Source organism: Mytilus galloprovincialis, chromosome 14, assembly GCF_965363235.1.
Source record: "Mytilus galloprovincialis chromosome 14, xbMytGall1.hap1.1, whole genome shotgun sequence".
Lineage (NCBI taxonomy): Eukaryota > Metazoa > Mollusca > Bivalvia > Mytilida > Mytilidae > Mytilus > Mytilus galloprovincialis.
The window spans coordinates 60,065,829-60,087,037 of record NC_134851.1 but is presented as its reverse complement, the minus strand read 5'-3'; the positions used below and the strand labels follow the sequence as shown (position 1 = coordinate 60,087,037).

General features: G+C 34.7%; 1 protein-coding gene and 1 long non-coding RNA gene across 2 annotated transcripts in view; one reads left to right on the top strand and one right to left on the bottom strand.

The window, feature by feature from the left end:
* LOC143058974 (uncharacterized) overlaps positions 1-21,209 on the top strand; it is a 399,737-nt gene that overhangs the window by 13,093 nt on the left and 365,435 nt on the right. The gene's annotated exons all lie outside the window — the stretch shown is intronic.
* On the bottom strand, positions 1,884-20,098 carry LOC143058971 (solute carrier family 22 member 15-like). The gene is made up of 9 exons (XM_076232453.1): positions 20,007-20,098; positions 11,672-11,975; positions 9,554-9,975; positions 8,546-8,776; positions 6,339-6,470; positions 5,618-5,700; positions 5,025-5,142; positions 4,150-4,222; positions 1,884-2,246 (listed from the first exon to the last, which is right to left on the bottom strand). The coding sequence occupies exons 1-9, from the start codon at positions 20,021-20,023 to the stop codon at positions 2,046-2,048; spliced, it is 1,581 nt and encodes a 526-aa protein (XP_076088568.1). The 5' UTR covers positions 20,024-20,098; the 3' UTR covers positions 1,884-2,045.

The window sequence follows — 21,209 nt, the reverse complement described above, 5'->3', positions numbered from 1 at the left end:
AGATTGAATGTTTTATTTTTACTCGCAAATTTTAAATTAAGTGCAGCACTTGCAAGTTTAAACGAGTAAAACTTGGGTGCGTAATTGTACGAGCATTTTTTTTTTGCGTTTCTATCTTATAGCACTAAAGAGTCTTCTTTAAAATTTACGGACGAAGAATGTTTCGGATGATGCTCCCAATGTATCTTTGAAACGATACGAATATATTACTATGAAAACTAAGAAAAAAATTACACTTGTCACAAAATACACTAGACCGGGTAACATGTTGAATTACTTTAGAGAACTTTAAGACAAATTCGCTGGACATCAGTTCCGTGCGTAGTGGCAAAATACACAACTTAAATGTTTGAAAGAAAACTTGTTATCTATACAAAATAAGCACTGTAATATAATTCATGACTATTCCGAAAAGTACGGTTGCAAAGAAAAGTTTGAACTTCAACAAACTTATCTTCAGCGCAACGAGATATTTATCTATATGTCCGTTATTAATCGACATAGAGGTAGACGGAGTAGAAATTTTGCCGGATATTTCATGTATTATCACTTTATATTATCGGTTCAGTATAAGTCACGAAATTGTTTTTGAATGTTACTAAACCGACATTTGTTTCAAACACGGATATGAAATTTTTATTCGAAATTATACTTCGAAACTTCGTGAAAGGGACCTTAGAACGCAGCCGGGGGATTTTTAAACAATCAAGTAGACATGGATTTTTTTCGCGGGAACGAAATAATACAATCTGCGGTAGATTTTTTTAAATATTGCGGAGAACATTTGAACGACACTAAGTTAGTGTATTGTAAGCGCCAAATCGGGAGTATAGATCGTGACACAATATCTTTTAAATCGTTCCTAATATTGAAAGTCTCTATCAAGTTTTTTTTCTTCTTTGAATGATGCTTATTTGACAGTTACGTACCTGTCATGTTATTCTTGTGAAAACTATTTGTTTGGTACTTACAAAGACTGCGTAAATAATTCCATTTGAAGTATAAGGCCACCATACCGACAATTGTCGAGAACAACTGAAGCCGCAATTGGGGTCCCGCAGAAGATGTGGTATGATTGCCAATGAGACAATTAACTCTCCACAAGAGACCAAAATAACACAGACATTAACAATTATAGGTCATCATACGGCCTTCAACAATGAGTAAAGCCCATGATCCATAGTCAGCTATAAAAGGCCCCACAATGACAACGTTAAACAATTCAAACGGTAAAACTAAGAGCCGTATTTTATCTAAAATGAACGAAATACAAATATGTAACACATAAACAACCGACAACCACTGAATTACGGGCTCCTGACTTGGGACAAGCACATACATACATAGTGTGGCGAGGTTAAACATGTTAGCGAGATCCCAACCCTTCCCCTAACCAGACAGGTACATTAACTTTACTTATTCTAGAAGTATTTTTGTAGCGTCTAAATCATGAAAAACGTCCGAATTTAGCGATAACGTCTGTTACGATTATAAGCACGAACATCGCGCGTAACGTCTTTATATATTATAAGGTCGTTGCACTCAGGTCCCACGGTCTTTTTTATAATATAGGGTTGACTGTATGTTGTCAATGGAAACCTTATTAACCTTTCATGTCTCACCTGTTTATAACAATAATAATGAAAAGGCAATTCGACAACATCATAAATGTATTACACAACTATTACTCTTTTAGTCATGGCGGTATACTAGTATTAGATTCCCGTACTTTCCTCCAGCGCTTATATGGCTTGGAAAAAATATATATATAAAAAAAACGTGATTTTTATTTTGATAAAACGTTAGAAACTAACACGAATACATATACATACATTTAAAGTGGACAAAATGAAAACGAATGCACAAGAATAATAGATAAAAGGTATTCGGAACACTTCTGATGATAACTGTATCGTAACCCGAATAATGTCAGTCGTTATATTCCGCCGATCTCCGACTAATCACTGATTGCTAAATTTCTCGATAGGCTATTGGCCGTTCGAGGGCTCAGAATTATTCGAGTTGGCTACATTAGAGTTTCTTTCTCATTTACATTTTTCAGAAAACAGAGTTTCACTTTCATCTACCGTTTTCAATGATTCGTTTTGTTTGACTGGAAGCGAAAAATCATTTATCGTATTTTTCAATGCGAGATTGTTCGTTTCTTTTAACAGAAGAAGACAAAAAGCTGACATGATGAACAAACCGCCAAGCAATAAGAACATTATCCCTGGTATACGATAGCTCTGAAAAAAAAAGAAAATATTGATGCATGAAATTTGGTTACAAGCCTAGTAATACACGGAAGAGAAAGAAACGGCAATTATTTTTGAATTAAAATTTGAAATACATAGTTTTTACGTTAGATGTATGTTTCATTATCATACAGTTGTTTTGATTGGCTAACAGCAATTTCGCGTCCTTCTGATATTAACATTCATTACTCAATGAAGATAACACGTGACGAGGTCCCACAATAAAGTGCACAAGTAAATTAAAGAAAAACTTGATAGAAATCGTATTTTCATGATCGTATCTAAACAAGAGGCTCTCAAGAGCCTGAATCGCTCACCTGGTAAACAATGCCTTCGGCCATGTTTTTTGACGAAATAGAAAATAAAACACAAACTTTATTTTATACACCCTACTGATCATTCAAATGAAGTTTGGTTGAATTTGGTTGAGTAGTTTTAGAGGAGAAGATTTTTTAAAGTTAGCAACAAATTGTGAAAAATTGTCATTAAAGGACAATAACCCCTTAAGGGGTCAATTGACAATTTTGTAGATCTTACTTTGCTGATCATTTTTGCTGTTTACAGTTTATCTTTATCTATAATAATATTCAAGATAATGACCAATAACTGCAAAATTTCCTTAAAATTACCAATTAAATGGCAGCAACCCAACAATGGGTTGTTTGATTCATCTGAAAATTTCAGGGCTGATAGATCTTGACCTAATGAACATGTTTACCCCATGTCAGATTTGCTTTAAATGCTTTTGTTTTTGAGATATAAGCCAAACTGCATTTGACCCCTATGTTCTATTTTAAGTAACGGCGGCCATGTTTTTTGATGGATCAAAAATCGAAGCACAAACTTTGTGCAGGATAATCTAAGGAACAATCATGCTAAGTTTCATCCAAATCCATTCAGTAGTTTCAGAGAAGAAGATGTTTGAAAAATTGTTAACGACGACAGACGACGACGACGGACGCAAAGTGATGAGAAAAGCTCACATTTCCTTTTAGGAAAGGTGAGCTAAAAACTGCAAAATTTCCTTAAAATTACCAATTCAGGGGCAGCAACCTAGCAACGTGTCGTCCGATCCATCTGAATATTTCAGGGCAGATAAATTTTGACCTGATAAACAATTCAACCAAAGTCAGATTTGATCTTAATGCTTTGGTTTTTGACATTTTACCCCTATGTTCTACTTTAGCCGTGGCAGCCATCTTGTTTGGATGGCCGGGTCACCCGACACATTTTTTAAACTAGATACCCAAAAGATGATTGTGGCCAAGTTTGGATTAATTTGGCCCAGTAGTTTCAGAGGAGAATATTTTTGTAAAAGATTACTAAGATAATTACCAATTCAGGGACAGCAACCCAACAATGGGTTGTCCAATCCATCTGAAAATTTCGGTGCAGATAGATCTTGACCTGATAAACAATTTAACCCCATGTCAGATTTGCTCTAAATGCTCAAAACTTCGGATACAATTTATAAACTAGATACCCTAAGGAACATTCAGTTAAAGTTTGGAAGTATTTGGCTTAGTAGTTTCAGAGGAGAAGATTCTTGAAATAGTTTACGACGACAGACGACGACAGACGACGGACGCCAAGTGATGGCATAAGCTCACTTTGGCCCTTCTGGCCACGTGAGCTAAAAATGTAATTATAAGTACTGAAGGCTTATTTTTGTAACTTAATACGCTTTTATACCCCAATGGCAGAGGCGGATTTAGGGGGACAGGGGGCCCGGGCTGTCAGTGGGCCCCACTTATGAAAATTTCTAGATCCGCCAGTGAATGGAGTAATAAAAAGAAGCATTCAATTCTTAAATAGAAGCAATGAAAAAAAGGAAAGCATACTAGTAACATAGCGCCAGCTGGAATATATAGAAATATTGTTAAATCATACTTACTGCAAATATTAATTGAGGTGCTATCATAGAACCAACACGTGACATGGTATTATTGAATCCAAAACCTATATTTCTGTGAAAATGTAAATATTTGATTATAAAGTGCGGTTTGTTACTTGAAGATTTAGCACAGTTCAATCTGTTCATTAAAGGGGCAGACCCATAACGCATGTCGTTACTACAATCCTGTTCCATTTTCACGAATGTAACTTCCGAATTTGGTAATTTAACGAGTTTGTAATAACATGAGCAAAATGACGGGTGCCATATGTGGAACAGGATCTTCTTACCCGTCTGGATAGCACCGAACGTAACATGGCGAGTCATTTGTTTTACTATTTTGCGCCAACTGAAATTAACATGCACCAATAATAATAAGATAAATTAGGGACGTCGAAAAGTTAAAAAACACTCATCGTTTCAGAATTTAAATAACAAGGTTATTTCATCATTGATGGTATCGCAAACTGACCATAGTTACCTCATATAATTTGTTGAATAGCCATTGTTTAGGATCTCGAAAACCAGAAATGTACGTTACTGTGTAAATGTATTTTAGTCATTTGTTGGTGTGGGTTGCTGTCTAAATGACGCATATCCTATAGACATATTTATTTATTAATGTAAACTGACATGAAAAAGATAACTCAACTGGGGAACGACCATTTCACTTCATGGGGGAGGGGAAGCGGTTAGATTAGTTTTTTTTTTTCTAAAAAAAATTTCGATCCATAATTTGATGAAAAAAATATACTGAATGCAAATTCTAACATACCTTAAGGTGAAAGTTTGAAGAAGAAAAAATAATACGAGTGATCGCGTTATAAACATTTTTTTTTCTGACTAAGCCTCCTTGAAGAGCTTTCTACATTTACCTCACAACGGTGGGATATAACTCAGACGTAAATATTATCAACGCCATCCAGCCACACGCAACACACAATTTACATGTTAACGCTAAACCATTTATCAAAGCACCCTCATTAGATAAATCTGCAAAAGAAAAGGAGCGAAATTAAAAAAAAAAAAAAAATCAAACAAATTGAAAATCCTCAACATATTGAGAAAGGCGTTGAAATAAAAAAAAAATAAAAACTGAATCAGTTTTGATTTTTTTTTATATCTATTTAAAAATTGCTATTCATTAGAATATATGCACCTGCAACGAATGATTAAATACTCGTATGTAATTTATCTAATACGCATTGTATCAAATCTAATGTGTAGCTCCAATGTTTGCATATCCCTAGGCATAAGATATGGTATGAGGGCCAATGAGACAACTCTCCATCCAAGTCACAATTTATAAAAGTAAACCATTATAGGTCAAAGCACGGTCTTCAACACGGAGCCTTGACTCACATTGAATAGCAAGCTATAAAGAGCCCCAGCTATAAAAATTACTAGTGTAAAACCATTCAAATGGGGAACCCAACGGTCTAATCTATATAAAAAAAAAAATACATACCTAGGAATTGAACGATTCCGACAGTTATACCAGTTATACCAGATAACAAAAAGAACACAAAAGATGATTTCTTTCTTCCAATGCTGAAAAGTAAAGATAACCAGTATATATCGACCACAAAATGTATTGATAAAATGTGCTGCGGTTTTGGAGTGTGATAAAGGCGGAGCCGTAGATTTCGCACCAGGCCTAGTAAGACTTTAAAACAAAAAAACCTAACAAAACCTATGATTAAAAGAAAGTTTATTTAAAAATATGAAGTCCAAGCTTGTAACGTTATGAGGGGCAAGAAGAGTTAAAGTAAAGCAACCCAAATTCCAACCTGATCGGTGTTTTGTGGTAATAAGCACTGAGTGTAAGTTTCATTACATTTGGAGACCAACTAAAGTAAGAGAACGGAAACCAAAATTGGGACGTACGTACGTACGGACGGACTGTCGGACGGACTGACGTATAGATATTTAGACATGTATTTATCACGTTATCAGCGGCCCCCTCTGCTGCTGCGGCGAGGGCATTTCGTTCGCTTGCTTGCTTTTTGTGTTGAAATGTGTTCTCCTTCATTCAATAACATTATACAAGCTGAACCCCCACCTGCTTGTAATTGTAAAACTAACTAAAATGCTTGTGCAAACAGTTATACATACAGAACAAGCAAACCAACCAAATCTTTAAACTACATGCATTAGGAAAATAGCTCTAATAGTCTTTTTATTCTTACCAGTTTGCGAAATAACACACAACAAATGATGTGGACTCCATGAGACCAAGCAGAGCCATATTGAGGTAGAGATTGCCAGACAGCTGGGCAACACCGAACGAGATTGCATAAAACCCGTATCCACAGGAAACCCTGCGTGAATATATAAAACATATATTATACTAATATTGTGTGCGTACAGACATCTATCTATGAGAAATGAAGAAATATTCTAACTACATTATCTTCAATGTGTGGGAACACTACCATGACACTACGGTAATGCATGTTATATAATAAGCTCATATCTATACATAAAAAAAACAACAAAATGTATCACAGTAAATAATGGTAAAATAAGTCACACTTTTTACGCTTCGGAAGCTTATGGAAAGATTTCGCGGATCTAGCAAGCAATTTTTACGGCATTGCCATTTCTTTTCTCTAGGAAAATTCTTGAGAGGTAGCTGCATCACGTTATTTTATGAACTTTTAGTACATGTATGCCCGACATATTAACCACAGAAAAACAATGAATGACTAAAAAGGATTGATGTGTTCAAGCTTTTGATATTGCCATTTGATAAAGAACTTTCCGAAAAAAAAATGAAAAACCAAGTTTTTATAGATGCGTTTAGTAAAGATTTAGTATCAAGAAATGTGGTAGGCAATACATAAAAAATGGTCAGAAAAAACGCTATATTATTGACATAAGAATAACATCCATGTAAGAATTATATATGTGACCTATGATTATCATTGAGGCAACTGTCTATCTAAGACCAATAATGTAGATGTTAGGGACGACATCAAAAGATCGATGTAGGATAAAAAAAAACTTAAATCAAATAGTTTGGGGTGGGGGTTAAAATTCTACAAATTTTGTATATCTAAAATCGATTTTTACATAATATATCCTTATTGGTAAATCAATTTTTCCCAAATTAATCATAAAGGGGCGGGGTTTGCGGGTGGTGTCAGTGAAACAACTATGTGAATAAAGTTTTTTGTCCTACATTGAACTTTTGATGTCGTCCCTTAGCAAGCATAGTTCAAGATAAAAAGGCCCAGACATGACAAATGTAAAACTTATCAAATTAGTAACTTAACAGTCTGAGGTATGTACAATACAATAAACGAAGCACAGAAAAGGTTATTATACAGCAACAAAAGAAAACAGCTGATTTCCAGGCCCATGACTTGGGACAGACACATAAAGAATTTGACAGATTTAAACACGTTTGTTGTAGCATTTTCTCATGCCTCCCAGCAACCTTCACCCTGGCTCAGCAGTAACAGCAAAACATACTAACATACTATAAACAATCAATTCTCTAGTGTTTTTTTTTGTGCTCACCAAAGTATACTTTATATTTGTCTTCTTATTTTTCATAACGATGTAATTCCAGAAACACGTGTTGTAACATGCAGTAAGAGGTGTAGCTAGCTATATAATCCGGTTTCATTGATACTATTTTCTTCATAAAGAAATGCCTGTACTAGTTTAATGTGTTTGATCTTTTTATTTTGTCAATTTGATACAGGAATTTTCCAGTTTGAATTGTCTTTGAAGTTCGGTATTTTCAGTGTTATTTGTTTTTATAAGAATATAATAAAATGGAAAATGGAAACGGGAAATGTGTCAAAGAGACAACAACTCGACCATAGATCAGACAACAGCATAGGGTCACAAATATGTCTTCAATGCAGCGAGAAACTGCCGCACCCGGAGGTGTCCTTCATCTTGCCCCTAAACAAATATCTATACTAGTTCAGTGATAATGGACGTCATACTTAACTCTGAATTATTCACAATAAACTAAAATTAAAAACCATACAAGATTAACAAAGGCCAGAGGCTCCTGACTTGGGACAGGCGCAAAATTGCGGCGGAGTTAAACGTGTTTTTTGAGATCACCACATCTATGTATGTACATTTTTTTTTTACCAATGACACACTCCAGATTTATTCAAACTAAAATAATATATATACTAAGGTAATAATAAGCTGAAATTTCATTGGCTAATGTAATAATTAGCTGCGATTTTATTGGCTAATTTAATGATTAGCTGAAATAGCATTGTCTCATGTAATAATAAGTTAAAATGTTATTGGCTAAGGTAATACTTACTAGTGAGTGTAGTCGGATCCTTGTAAACGAAGAGCTACATTTCAATCAGATAATGAACAAACAAGAGGCTGATATATATCGATATGATATACATACCATGTGAAAGACAGCAATGCCGTGACTTTTAATAGATGCTTATTCCTCAAGATGTCTATTAAAGTATATTTTTTCTCCTTTGTCACGTGTTCATTGAGGTTTACCATATCAATTAATTTCTGCTTATTCGGCGGGGATCTACCATTCATTTTCGCTATTTTTATCATCACTTCGTAAGCTTCCTCGATTCTTCCATGTGATATAAGCCATCGGTAACTCTCTGTTATAAAGCTACAAATAGATTTGTTTTTAATTTTCGAAATAAGAAGGATTTTCTACTCCAGAAATAGAGTTTTTGACAAACTTTCGGAATTTGACGTCGTCAATGCTCTTCAACTTCGAATTTCATTTGGTCTTTTTAACGTTTTTGAATCGAGCGTCACTGACGAGTTTTTTTGTACACGAAAGTTTTGAAAAGACCGTCTAGCGTACGAACATTTAAGCCTGGTATCTGTGAAAAGTTTCTTTATTTTTGTTTGGAATATAATTCTATTCGTTTCTTTAGCTTAGCGTGAACGAATGACTTCTTATTTGAAGATTTTCTTTCTCAATCTTTATTTTCTGTGTTTTGTGGACTGTTACCACAACACAGATATGCACCTGTCCAAAGAAATCGATAGAAATAAAAATACAATATAAAAATTCAGTCTCAGTCTTATGTCATCTGCATAAGCCAAACTTATGAAAGCACAGGTGAACCATTATATTTGATAATTCAAAAGAAATTATACCGATGTCACTTCTGATAACAATGTTGGCATTCGAATGGGTAACTAGTGTGCGCTCCTGCTTGACGATTTCTTTTTATACTTGAGGTAAATGTATGCATGTTCTTACAGAATTTAAGGGAGATATCTGGTTAACAAATGATAATTTTAGTGAATACTTGCATCTTTTTGTATATCATTGTAAACTTGATTTAATAATACTATAAATAAAGTTTAATTAAGTTCACTTTGGCGTTAATACATTTTTCTTCGTTTTTGCAAATTTTCTGGGCAAACTTACAATATTCCTAGAAACCACGGGAGACAACATACTGCAGCAGCAATTTGTATATATTTCCAATCATGTAAGAAATAGCACATAAGTCCATTTGACATGGCGCCAATCGGCCACACTGGTAAGGATAGAATAACGGATCTATATTTGATAGGTATTAATTCAGCCAGATAAGTAATATCTATAGTTAAGTACCATCCACACCCTACCCCCACAAGGAATCGTACGACAGCAAACATGTGCCAACTTGTAGAAAAGGCTCCGACCACATTGAAAACAAGAAGTATTAATATTGATATGTAATACGTCTTTTTTCGTCCGTACAAATCACCTACATGACCGGAAACGAATGCGCCAATAAGTAGTCCAAACATCTGTATTGTTGTAATAGAAGAGACGATCCAATATTGGTCACATACTAGATCCCACTGCAATATAACATAAAGATAAAGATACATTAAGGAAGTACGCTACTCAGTTTCAAAATAAATAACTTTCCATAAGACTAGTATATATTGATAGGGGATTAATTAAGAAAGCAAAAAAGGAAAAAAAAAAAAAAAAAAAAAAAATAAAGGTCAATGTGCTTGTTTTTGAGATATAAGCCATTGAAATTTAGGCGGGAAAATGTTCTCTTTTGTTTTTTCATAGTCTTAACATTGACAAGTTAAAGTTCTCAAAAACTATTAAAAAATAAATAATATTTTTTAAGACTTTTACAAATGGCTTATAATTGTACAAGTAAAAGATTTATAAAAAGAAAAATGGGGGTCAATGGGCAAATTTTTTTAAGACATTCAAATGGATAAAACAAGAGATTTTCGAAAATCTGACAAAAATTCCAAAACATGACAAGCGAACATTCTTAATGTGTTTCCAATAGAAGACCAATTATAGGATAAAAAGTAGAACGATTATTACATTAAACACCTACAATGTAGGTAATAAAAAAAACCCAGCTCAATAGATATAAGAAGAGGTGGTATGAATGCCAATGAGACAATTCTCCATGTAAGTCACAATTTATAAAAGTAAACCATTATAGGTCAAAGTACTGTCTTTAACATGGAGCCTTGGCTCACACCGAACAGCAAGCTATAAAGATCCCTAAAATTACAAGTGCAAAACCATTCAAAAGGAGCAAACAAATGCAACGGATTTACACATTTCAACAGGTACCAACCTTCACCCTTATTTGAAACAATAGTGTAACACCACAAAATATAAAAACTATAAAATATCAATTGAAATGGCTTAACTCAATCAAACATGAAATATGATATGAGTTGATGAAATAATCATATAAACCATAAGTTTCAGTTGCTGACCATCATAATTTTGAACATGTCTTTATTTTCAAATAATAGTTTGTATGAACAGTAATTACATCCATAACAAACTTGACTGACGGAGCTGCAATCTTAAGTTTAAGAGTTCATTTTGACTTTGAGCAAAGAAAGGCGAAAGATAACAGAGGGACATTCAAACTCTTATGTCGAAAATAAACAGACATCGCCATGACTAAAAAGAAAGAAAAAAATGACAAAAACAATAGTACACAAAACACAACAGAGAAAATTAAACACTAAGCTTCACGAACCCCACCTAAAACTAGGGGGTATCTCAGGTGACCAGGGCGGGTAAGCAAATCTTGCTCCTCATGTGGCACCCGTCGTGTAATGTATTTACAAACCTAGTAATAAGTACTGTAAACCAATTTATTTTCGCGGATATTTTATTTCGCGTTTTACCCTTTCTAGGCCACTTCGCGACTATTTTATTTCGCTATTTTCTGACTAACTTGATAAAGTTTAATAAGGAATGATCCAGGTTTTAAATATTCGCGTTATTTTTTTACTCGCGAAAGTCGCGAAATTAAATCGCTCGCGAAAATAAGTTGGTTTACAGTATAGTTCAGTAGGTCAAATTTATGAAAAGGGTATGGGGATTGTTGTTACCACATTTGGAACATATAAAACACGAACACGAAACCTGTATAAACCAAACATGTTCTTGAACATGTGAACCCGATAAAATCGAAAATTGGCCAAAACCGAAAAATATCTTTAGTCCCGAAGAGGTTAGGTTTAACATGTTTAAACAGGTTTCACTATATATTCATACCTCAGATACAATGGTGTTCATCGATTCGTCAAATTTTCTTGATACACAATCTAATTTCTCTGTTGTATTCTCTAAACTACATTTCTTATCAAACGTGACATTAGACTTAAATGGTTCTCTTGATTCTGTATGCCACTCGCATGACCAGTCAGGCATAACTCCACCAAAAGCCATCATTAAAACACTCCATGCTACTGTTGCTTTACTCCCAAGGACTACTAGTGTTAATATAAACTGGTACCGCCCTAAGCCTCCTAGGTCTGTTAATACCGATTCCAAATATTCATTCAATTCAGAAGACATCCTTAAAAGAAAATAATGATACGAAATGTGAGACGTCAACTGTCGAATTCCTTTTAAAAAGTATATTTGTATAGAAATCCAATTTTAGACTTGAACTTAAAATAATTTGATATTCTTTAGATGACCGCATGAAGTCTATCTACATGAATTAGACATTTTTATTTTCATGACCCGGATATTTAATTTTATTTTATTTCCCAAATTACAGGGCCCATAAAGGGGAAAAAATCTGATACAATTGATTGACATGATTGGTAATTACAGTAATAAACATCACTATGCACATGTAATGCCTCGTTCACACGGACATTTAATTCGAATGAATTCGAATCGAATGCGAATCGAATTCGCTTATCGCGTTCCCACACTCTTCCTTTTTTAATTCGAATTGATCCGAATTGGCTAATTCGAATTGCCCAATTTGAATTAGAAATACGTTTTTGTTAAAACGAATTAAAAGTAAACGTCGTTTGGACAGTAAAGCGAATTTAAGGCGCATTGTAATTCGAATTAGAATTGACGTTAGGACGTGAAACGTTTCGCATTAATTCGCATTTTGAATTACGTGTGAACTCAGCATAAATATAGTGAAACCTGGCTAAACCGAATCCTGCATAAACCGAAAACCTGTAGAAACCAAATATGTTCTTAAACACCGTCATACCACGTGTATAAATTGTGAACCTGATAAAACATAATGTCGGCCAAAACAGAACAAAATCTTTAAAAGTCCTGAATCCGAAGAGGTTCGGTTTAAACAGGTTTCACTGTATATATTGAGTTTATAAGCATTGTTTAGAATCAGAGCCATCAACAATATATATATATATTGTGAATAAAAGAATAAAATTTTATCATATGCATTCATTCTCAAATTATTTTCTAGACTAAGTGTCAATATTCATACCTGATCTCATTAATTTAACAGTCACAAATATATATAATAGCCCATTTTTCCCCATAAGAGATACATTTTCTTGCGTCAAGAGCCATACAAATTTGGATAAGTTTTTAAAATTATAACAAATGTTAGAAATGTACTGTTAAAAATCTTCCCTGTCGATATCACAAAGTAGTCATTTTAACAAACTAGAGGCTCTAAAGAGCCTGTGTCGCTCACCTTGGTCTATGTGCATATTAAACAAAGGACACAAATGGATTCATGACAAAATTGTATTTTGGTGATGGTGATGTGTTTGAAGTTCTTACTTTACTGAACGTTCTTGCTTCTTACAATTATATCTATAATGAACTTTGCCCATTAGTAACAGAGAAAAATATTTGGTAAAAATTTACATAAATTTACCAAATTAATGAAAATTGTTAAAAATTGACTATAAAGGGCAATAACTCCATAAGGGGTCAATTGACCATTTAGATCATGTTGACTTATTTGTAGATCTTACTTTGATGAACATTATCGCTGTTTACAGTTTATCGCTATCTATAATAGTATTCAAGATAATAACCAAAAACAGCAAAATTTCTTTAAAATTACCAATTGGAGGGCAGCAACCCAACAACCGGTTGTCCAATTCATTTGAATATTTCAGGGCAGATATATATTGACTTTATTAACAATTTAACTCATTGTCAGATTTCCTCTAAATGATTTGGTTTCAGAGTTATAAGCAAAAAACTACATTTTACCCCTGTTCTATTTTTAGCCGTGGTGGCCATCTTAGTTGGATGGCCAGGTCATCGGACACATTTTTCAAACAAGGTACCTCAAAGATGATTGTGGCCAAGTTTGAATTAATTTTGCCCAGTAGTTTCAGAGGAGAAGATTTTTGTAAAAGATAACTAAGATTTACGAAAAATGGTTAAAAATTGACTATAAAGGGCAATAACTCCTAAAGGGGTCAACTGACCATTTCGGTCATGTTGACTTATTTGTATACCTTACTTTGATGAACATTATTGCTGTTTACAGTTTATCTCTATCTATAATAATATTCAAGATAATAACCAAAAACAGCAAAATTTCCTCAAAATTACCAATTCAGGGGCAGCAACCCAACAACGGGTTGACCGATTCATCTGAAAATTTCAGGGCAGATAGATCTTGACCTTATAAACATTTTTACTCCACGTCCTCTAAATGCTTTGGTTTTTGAGTTATAAGCCAAAACCTGCATTTTACCCCTATGTTCCATTTTTAGCCGTGGCGGCCATCTTGGTTGGTTGACCGGGTCAAGCCACACATTTTTAAACTGGATACCCCAATGATGATTGTGGCCAAGTTTGGTTCAATTTGGCCCAGTAGTTTCAGAGGAGAAGATTTTTGTAAAAGTTAACGACGACGGACGACGACGGACGCCGGACGCCAATATAATTTCTGTTGGGTTATATATATGACACCTAGTCTGGGCATTGTGATATGACCCTTAAAAACAAATAGAGAACAACAGGTGTCACTAGAGTAGTGCAGCAGCAACAGTTTACTCCTCCGGAGCGCCCCGTGTTTGTTAGCCTGCATGTTATAGTACTATTATTAATAATAATATCTTTATAAGAGAGAGTAGATCAGCGGATTACATGAATTTTCAATTAACGGCGGGTGTCACATGTGGAGCAGGATCTGCTTACCCTTCCGGAGCACATGAGATCACACCTAGTTTTTGGTGGGGTTCGTGTTGCTTAATCTTTAGTTTTCTATGTTGTGTTTTGTGTACTATTGTTAGTCTGTTTGTCTGTTTGTGTTTTTCATTTTTAGCCATGTAAGTACAAGCTAAAGATACAAGTACAAGTACAAGTATCTGATAAATGGGAGAATGACAGTTACGGCATATTTGATCAAACGAACTCCACTATCCCAGTCTTTACAGTGAGGAAGAAAAGCGGACATGGAAGAAAGAAACCCTTACATAGGAACCTTCTTTTGCCTGTGTGAGTATATTTTCGACTAATGAGTGTGAATGTCCTTCTGTATAGTATTTTTCGCCTTTCGTTAACTTAACCTCAAGTTTTGTGTTGTGGATTGCTCGATCACTGTTGTTTGCCTTTGATGGATATTGTCTACTTGTTATTTGTGTATTTTGTATTTTTTCCTGGTTCAGCAAGACCATTTGTTTCAAATAGAGACAGACAGCAGTGTCGGATCCAGCCATTTGAAAGGGGGGGGGGTCCCAACCCAGGACAAAGGGGGGTTCCAACTATATGTCCCCATTCAAATGCATTGATCGTCCAAAAAAAGGGGGGTTCCAACCTCCGGAACCCTCCCTCCTGGATCCGCCACTGGATAACAACTAAGAGATGATCAATTTTGTTTGTTTGTTGACTAACGATCACTTACCCCTCTGAAATTTAAAAGTAAGTTCCAAATAGAATCAAACTATATAACAGTCAAATCTGTTAATTCGGATTTATAAGCTCTTGAACAGTGAACGTATCTGTGTATTCCTAGGCTTTAATATGTGAAATTAAAATCGGTTTACCATTTTCATGTTTGTTTAATTATTTTATCCTGATTTGACAGATGTAGGCTTTGCTATAGCTAGAAAAAGTAAGGGAGCTACCATTTGATTTTTAGGGGGGCTAGGATGAAAAATTCTGTCCTGCCTTTTTATTTATCAAAATTGTCATCCTGCCTTTTTTTACCTAAATTTTCATCCTGACTTTTTTTTGCAAGTGTCTCATCCTGCCCTTTTTTTTTTTAACTAAAAACTCCTGTCCTGCCTATTTTTTAACAAATTTCACCCCCTAAAAATCAAATGGTAGCTCCCTAAACATCATACATCATGTATATCGTGAATGAGATCTGTTTATATTTGAAAACTAATTTTGACAGCTTACAGTTACAATGTTTTGATGTTTAATTTTAAATTTTATGATTTGATAATATTATCAATTAGGAACGTCCATCAATAGCAGATAATGAATAATGACGCTTTTTTTTTATTATATGCGTCCGAAGCGCTTTATTCAATAAAAAAACGGGAAAAAACCCAATGAAAAGAAAAGGTAATTGTCAATGAAAGGTGCAATCCCCCCCCCCCCACCCCCCACAAAAAAAAAAAACCCACCAACAAAACAATAGTCACAAAAGTTCAAACATTCGTGTTTTTTTTCAAATCACTAGAACACACCCGTGATATCGCAGGTCCGTGACTGAATTAAAGTATATAACTATGCGCAAGCATTATTTTAGTATTAGTATTGTCATCTGATATAAAAGTCATGCTAAGATACACAGTTTTCTCTGCTTTCAAATCTTTCTGTTTGAACCCTCGAACTGGAACTTATCAATTATGGTAATCAGAGGCGGATCCAGGGGGTGGTCCCACGGCGCACCGGACCACCCCCATGACGAACCTCAATTTTTTTTTAAAGTGTCTATTTTTTCAATAACTAGCTAATTAACAAATTAACACTTAAGATTAATCTTTTCATCGCACTAATTAGTTATGGATTACCTGGATACCTGGAGGTGTCACAATGATAGAATATAATGGATCAATGCGTTTCACCAGTATACATGTAATTAAAATGTCAATACACAATGCGTTTGAGGTTTTTTTTTGTCTAAGACTTATATTCCGCTATTGAAGCATCTTTAATCGAAATGATGTCGTCGCGAAATTTCAACAGAGAGACGTCATCCGAGTCCTCAACATTACATGCCTCAATAACTAACTTTCAATTTTTGATTACACTAGTCGTACTGAAAAACTGTATGGCGTTCACCAGAGGCTTGAGCACAAAACCTCAGGGACGGACTTTAGACATCGTAGCAGCTTATAAATCTGTCTCAGTTGTCAAAGAAGCTCTAAACGATGTACGCCAAACTATCGACGAACGGTTTAGTGAATGGTTTGCAGAGACCGAAGAACTTGCAAAGACCGTCGCTGTAGAGCCCTCAATACCTAGACGGTGCGGTCGACAAACTCAACGGGAAAACTGTCCTGCAGACACACCAGAAAGGAGTAGGTCCAGTAAGACCCCTTTTTGGCCCCAAAATATAGCAGTTTTACAAAATTGTTAAAATGTAAACTTTTAGTTATTTATTGTACAGTAGAATGCTTCTGCGGGTATTAGCACCATTAAGTCATGCTAAAGTACTGAAATCTTCACAATTCTAGCATTTTAGTTAAATTTTAGACGGTTTTCGTGTGAAACGAAAGTGGCTGCATTCGTGTTCATCCTTAATATTAAAATGTAAGTTGTATTTTATAATAATACATAACATATATAAAGATTGAAGATAAACACGGATGCGGCCACTTTCATTTTTGACAAAAACCATCTGAAAAGTGACATTTGTTTGTCATATTTGGTAGATTTTTCATATTTGAGCTTGAGTCGGGTCGTTTTTATTAACTAAATCAGTTAAAATCTTTCACATAAACTAATTAATTCAAATGAAATAGACACTTAAGTGTTTAAAAAGTGGTCAAAATCTTTCGTCAGATGAACCTGAAATTTGAGGCCAAAATCGGTCCTTACCGGACTTACTCCTTTTATACTACAGACGTGTCATCGGTATCCCATATCATGACAATGTATTGAGTGGCTTATATTAATTATCTTGGAATGGAGTATTTTTTAATCAACAGCATTGTCCTATATTAGTTATAAATAAAGTTGAATTCTTTGATTCGCTGTTTAACCTCATGCCCATTACAATAGGTAACAATTCGACAATTTAGTAGTGTCAACCCTGTGATTATGACCCGTGTATACAGCATATTAATCCTGAATACACCGTTTGTTGGTGCGCCTGTCAGATGCGGAACGTACAGATAAGGTAATAGGTAACAGGTGAATATACTATTGGTATCGGTATCGGACTCGACCCGGAACTTCTTAATTATTGGCAATATTAATTACGTGGAAAACAAAAGGGCCTGGAGTGGTGTAATTTTTAATCTACACCTTAGTACTATATTAGTTATATATAAAGTTGAATTCTTTGATTCGTCGTTTTTACGTGATGACGGCTGACACATTGGACCTCGTAATTTTAGTATTATAGATATGAAAAAAAGTGGAGCATGTTTAAAATACCAAAATGACAAAAATTTAAATATAAACAAGTGTACGCGTGTACTCAAATCATATGTTTGTGCATGTATACCACCAAACAAACTTCTGGTATATTTTTACATACCTCATGCTTGTTTATAACCTATCGACAACTATCAATTCTATTGAAAAGTTTTAGGAAAATACAAGACAATATGACAAAGAATGATAAAAGTTTTTAACGACCTTGACTGGCTAGTCAGCCCTCGATTAAAAGAAACAGATGTTATCTATTCATTGAATTAAATCCAATTTCTCATCTACGAAGAGAGTGACATGCTCTCTTCATATCATGACATTTTTCTACAACTCTTTGAGCAGAGGCGGATTTGGGGGGGGGGGGGGGGGGGCCGCCCCCCCCTTTTTTGGGAAAAAAAATGGTTGCTTATATAGGGAATCACTGAAGCGTGACTGGAGCGGGCCCTCTCTTAGGTCAGTCAGTGGGCCCCCACTTATGAAAATTTCTGGATCCGCCACTGTTTAGTTTTTTGGCCTGCTGCAAAGCAAAATGTCTGTCTCTATCCAATATACCCTCATTTGCAAGTGGCAGTTCAGATTCCCGAGCTTTGTATCCTAGGCGGTCTCCACTACAGGACCTATACCTCCATATATGATGTATCTATGATTTTTATGTTCTCGTCCTAAACATGCACGAACAATTTGCCACTGGACGTTCAGAAAATATCAATCAATCATTTAAAAAATATGTAAATTGGTAGCCTGTATGAGTTCTATAAATCGTCAAAAATGAATGGTCCTGCAAAATCCAAATATAATGAGGGATAGCTATAATAATTATACATTATATCTATTCTTCTGTGTCTTACAAATATTTTGTCATTAAATTAATAAAGTAGGTCAATCGGTAAATATTTACTTTAAAATAAAATCTATTCCAAAGGAGTTACAACAACAACAGAGCCATTCAATTGTTATTAACAGCGACTTTCACACAAAGAGCCTTGACCAGGACGAAGTCCATTCATATTTAGATTATGTTATTTTGAGTCATGAATAGAAATTCTGACCAGCTGCTGTTTCGGTCAATTCATTTGCTCAATAATAAGTTATTTTCCTTGTTAAATTTTTTGACATTAGACCTGTTTATATTGTAGTAATGAGGGACCCGATGAGATTACAGAAAAGAAAATGGAAAAAATCTACAGAAAAATGGACGAACAATTAAGAATACAGAAAAAATATTGAAAGGAGAACAATAGCTAGAGTATTAAATATAGAAAATAATTGACAAAAAACATGAACCGTATAGAAAAATGACATAAAAATTAAAATCTTTCAGAATGAATGACCCCCAGCCAGACCATCTGTAATTGGACCTGGAATATTACATAAACATGATTACACGACCTCACTTTAAAGTCTGTGACACAGAAGGAGCATAATTCAGTTGGGTTTGAATGAGCTTCTTACATTCATTTGATTTAAATTTAACTAATTATAAGTAACTTCTAATTACTAAAATTTGTCAGCTTAGTATATTCCATATTAGATGAATAAACATGCATACACTGAAAATAAGTAAAGGAAATTCAAAATGTCAATGTTTTATAATATTTTTTTTCCTTCAAATTTACCGAAATGAAACGAATTATATACAATAGATGTCTTAGGTATGCTTACTGAATAAGTTACTAGCTGTTATCATTTTTTTTCGTTCTGAATATGCACAAAATTTAACCTGAATCTACATAAAATGAGTGCCCTTAGACAAAAGGCAAACAATAATTAACCAATAGGGAATGTCAGAGGCGGTTTTAGGAGAGGGGGGGGGGGGGGGGGGGCAGCGGGATCTGCCACTGAATGTGAGCAATCGTATTATTATGTTCAATTACAAAACAATTGATTGGTCAGATCTTACAAAAACAAACCTCATAGTCAATGCAATATTTTAGTTTAGGAAATATACAACAAGGCATAGAAAATATGAACAAAAACTCAAAATTTTATAAAGAGATGACGGAATTGTTTATAAAGAAGAGTCACTTACCTAAGTTCAACCAGCATTAGCTCCGACCTAAAACAGTGGATAGATCGAAATGTAGGTCAACAAAAGTTCAAAACGCTATACTCTATGACTTTTCTATTGTCCGTGAACAATTTAAATTGATATACAGTTTCAAAAGTAAAACGAGAATTATTTTGTAAACTAAGTTTTAACGGTTATATTATTGTTCACATGCGTGGTAGTTACGTCTTTTTTTTAAAAAAGTAATAAAGTCAGACTTTAAAACAAGTTAGATTTAAATGGTTTTTTTTCAAATTAGCAAGAAATACGCGTTCGATCTTAATAAAAAAAAAACAATCACCATTCGACATTGGAGGACATAACACAGAGATAGATACCAATGGACCTTCAAACTCATAAGTCGAAATTAAACTGACAAGGCCATGGCTAAACAATTATAGGTCAATGTACGGCCTTCAACACGGTGCCTTGGCTCACACCGAACAACAAGCTCAGTGGCGGATCCAGCCATTTTAAAAAGGGGGGGTTCCCAACCCAGAGTAAAGGGGGGAGGGGGGGGGGGGGTTCCAACTATATGCTCCCATTCAAATGCATTGATCGGCCAAAAAAAAGGGGGGGGGTTCCAACCCCCGGAACCCCTCCCCTGGATCCGCCACTGAAGCTATAAAGGGTCCCAAAATTACTAGTGTAAAACCATTCAAACGGGAAACCACCGGTCTAATCTATATAAAAAAGACTGAATTCCTGGAACCCTATTATGAACGGGCGTGATCTCAAGTGCGCCAAAAGGATACTCAAATCAACATATGGTTCATGTAAAATACTAACCTGGCAATGAGACATCAAGAACCATGCAGTGAACTTGCCATTTTCTGAGACTTCACTGATCATAAAATGTTAAAAACTCTCAAAACAGTACGGATTTTATCCTCTTGTATTTATGCCGCTTATCCATATAACACCCAACTTTTTAGAATTCTAAGTTATCATGAGTCAAACAGTCATATGTATACATTGCTTTTACTTAAGCGCCACTGAGTCTTATGTGAACAACACGAACATATGGTATACAGTACTTGATTATAATATAAAAAGAAGATGTGGTATGATTGCCAATGAGACAACTGTCCACAAGAGACCAAAATGACACCGACATTAACAACTATAGGTCACCGTACGGCCTTCAACAATGAGCAAAGCCAATACCGCATAGTCAGCTATAAA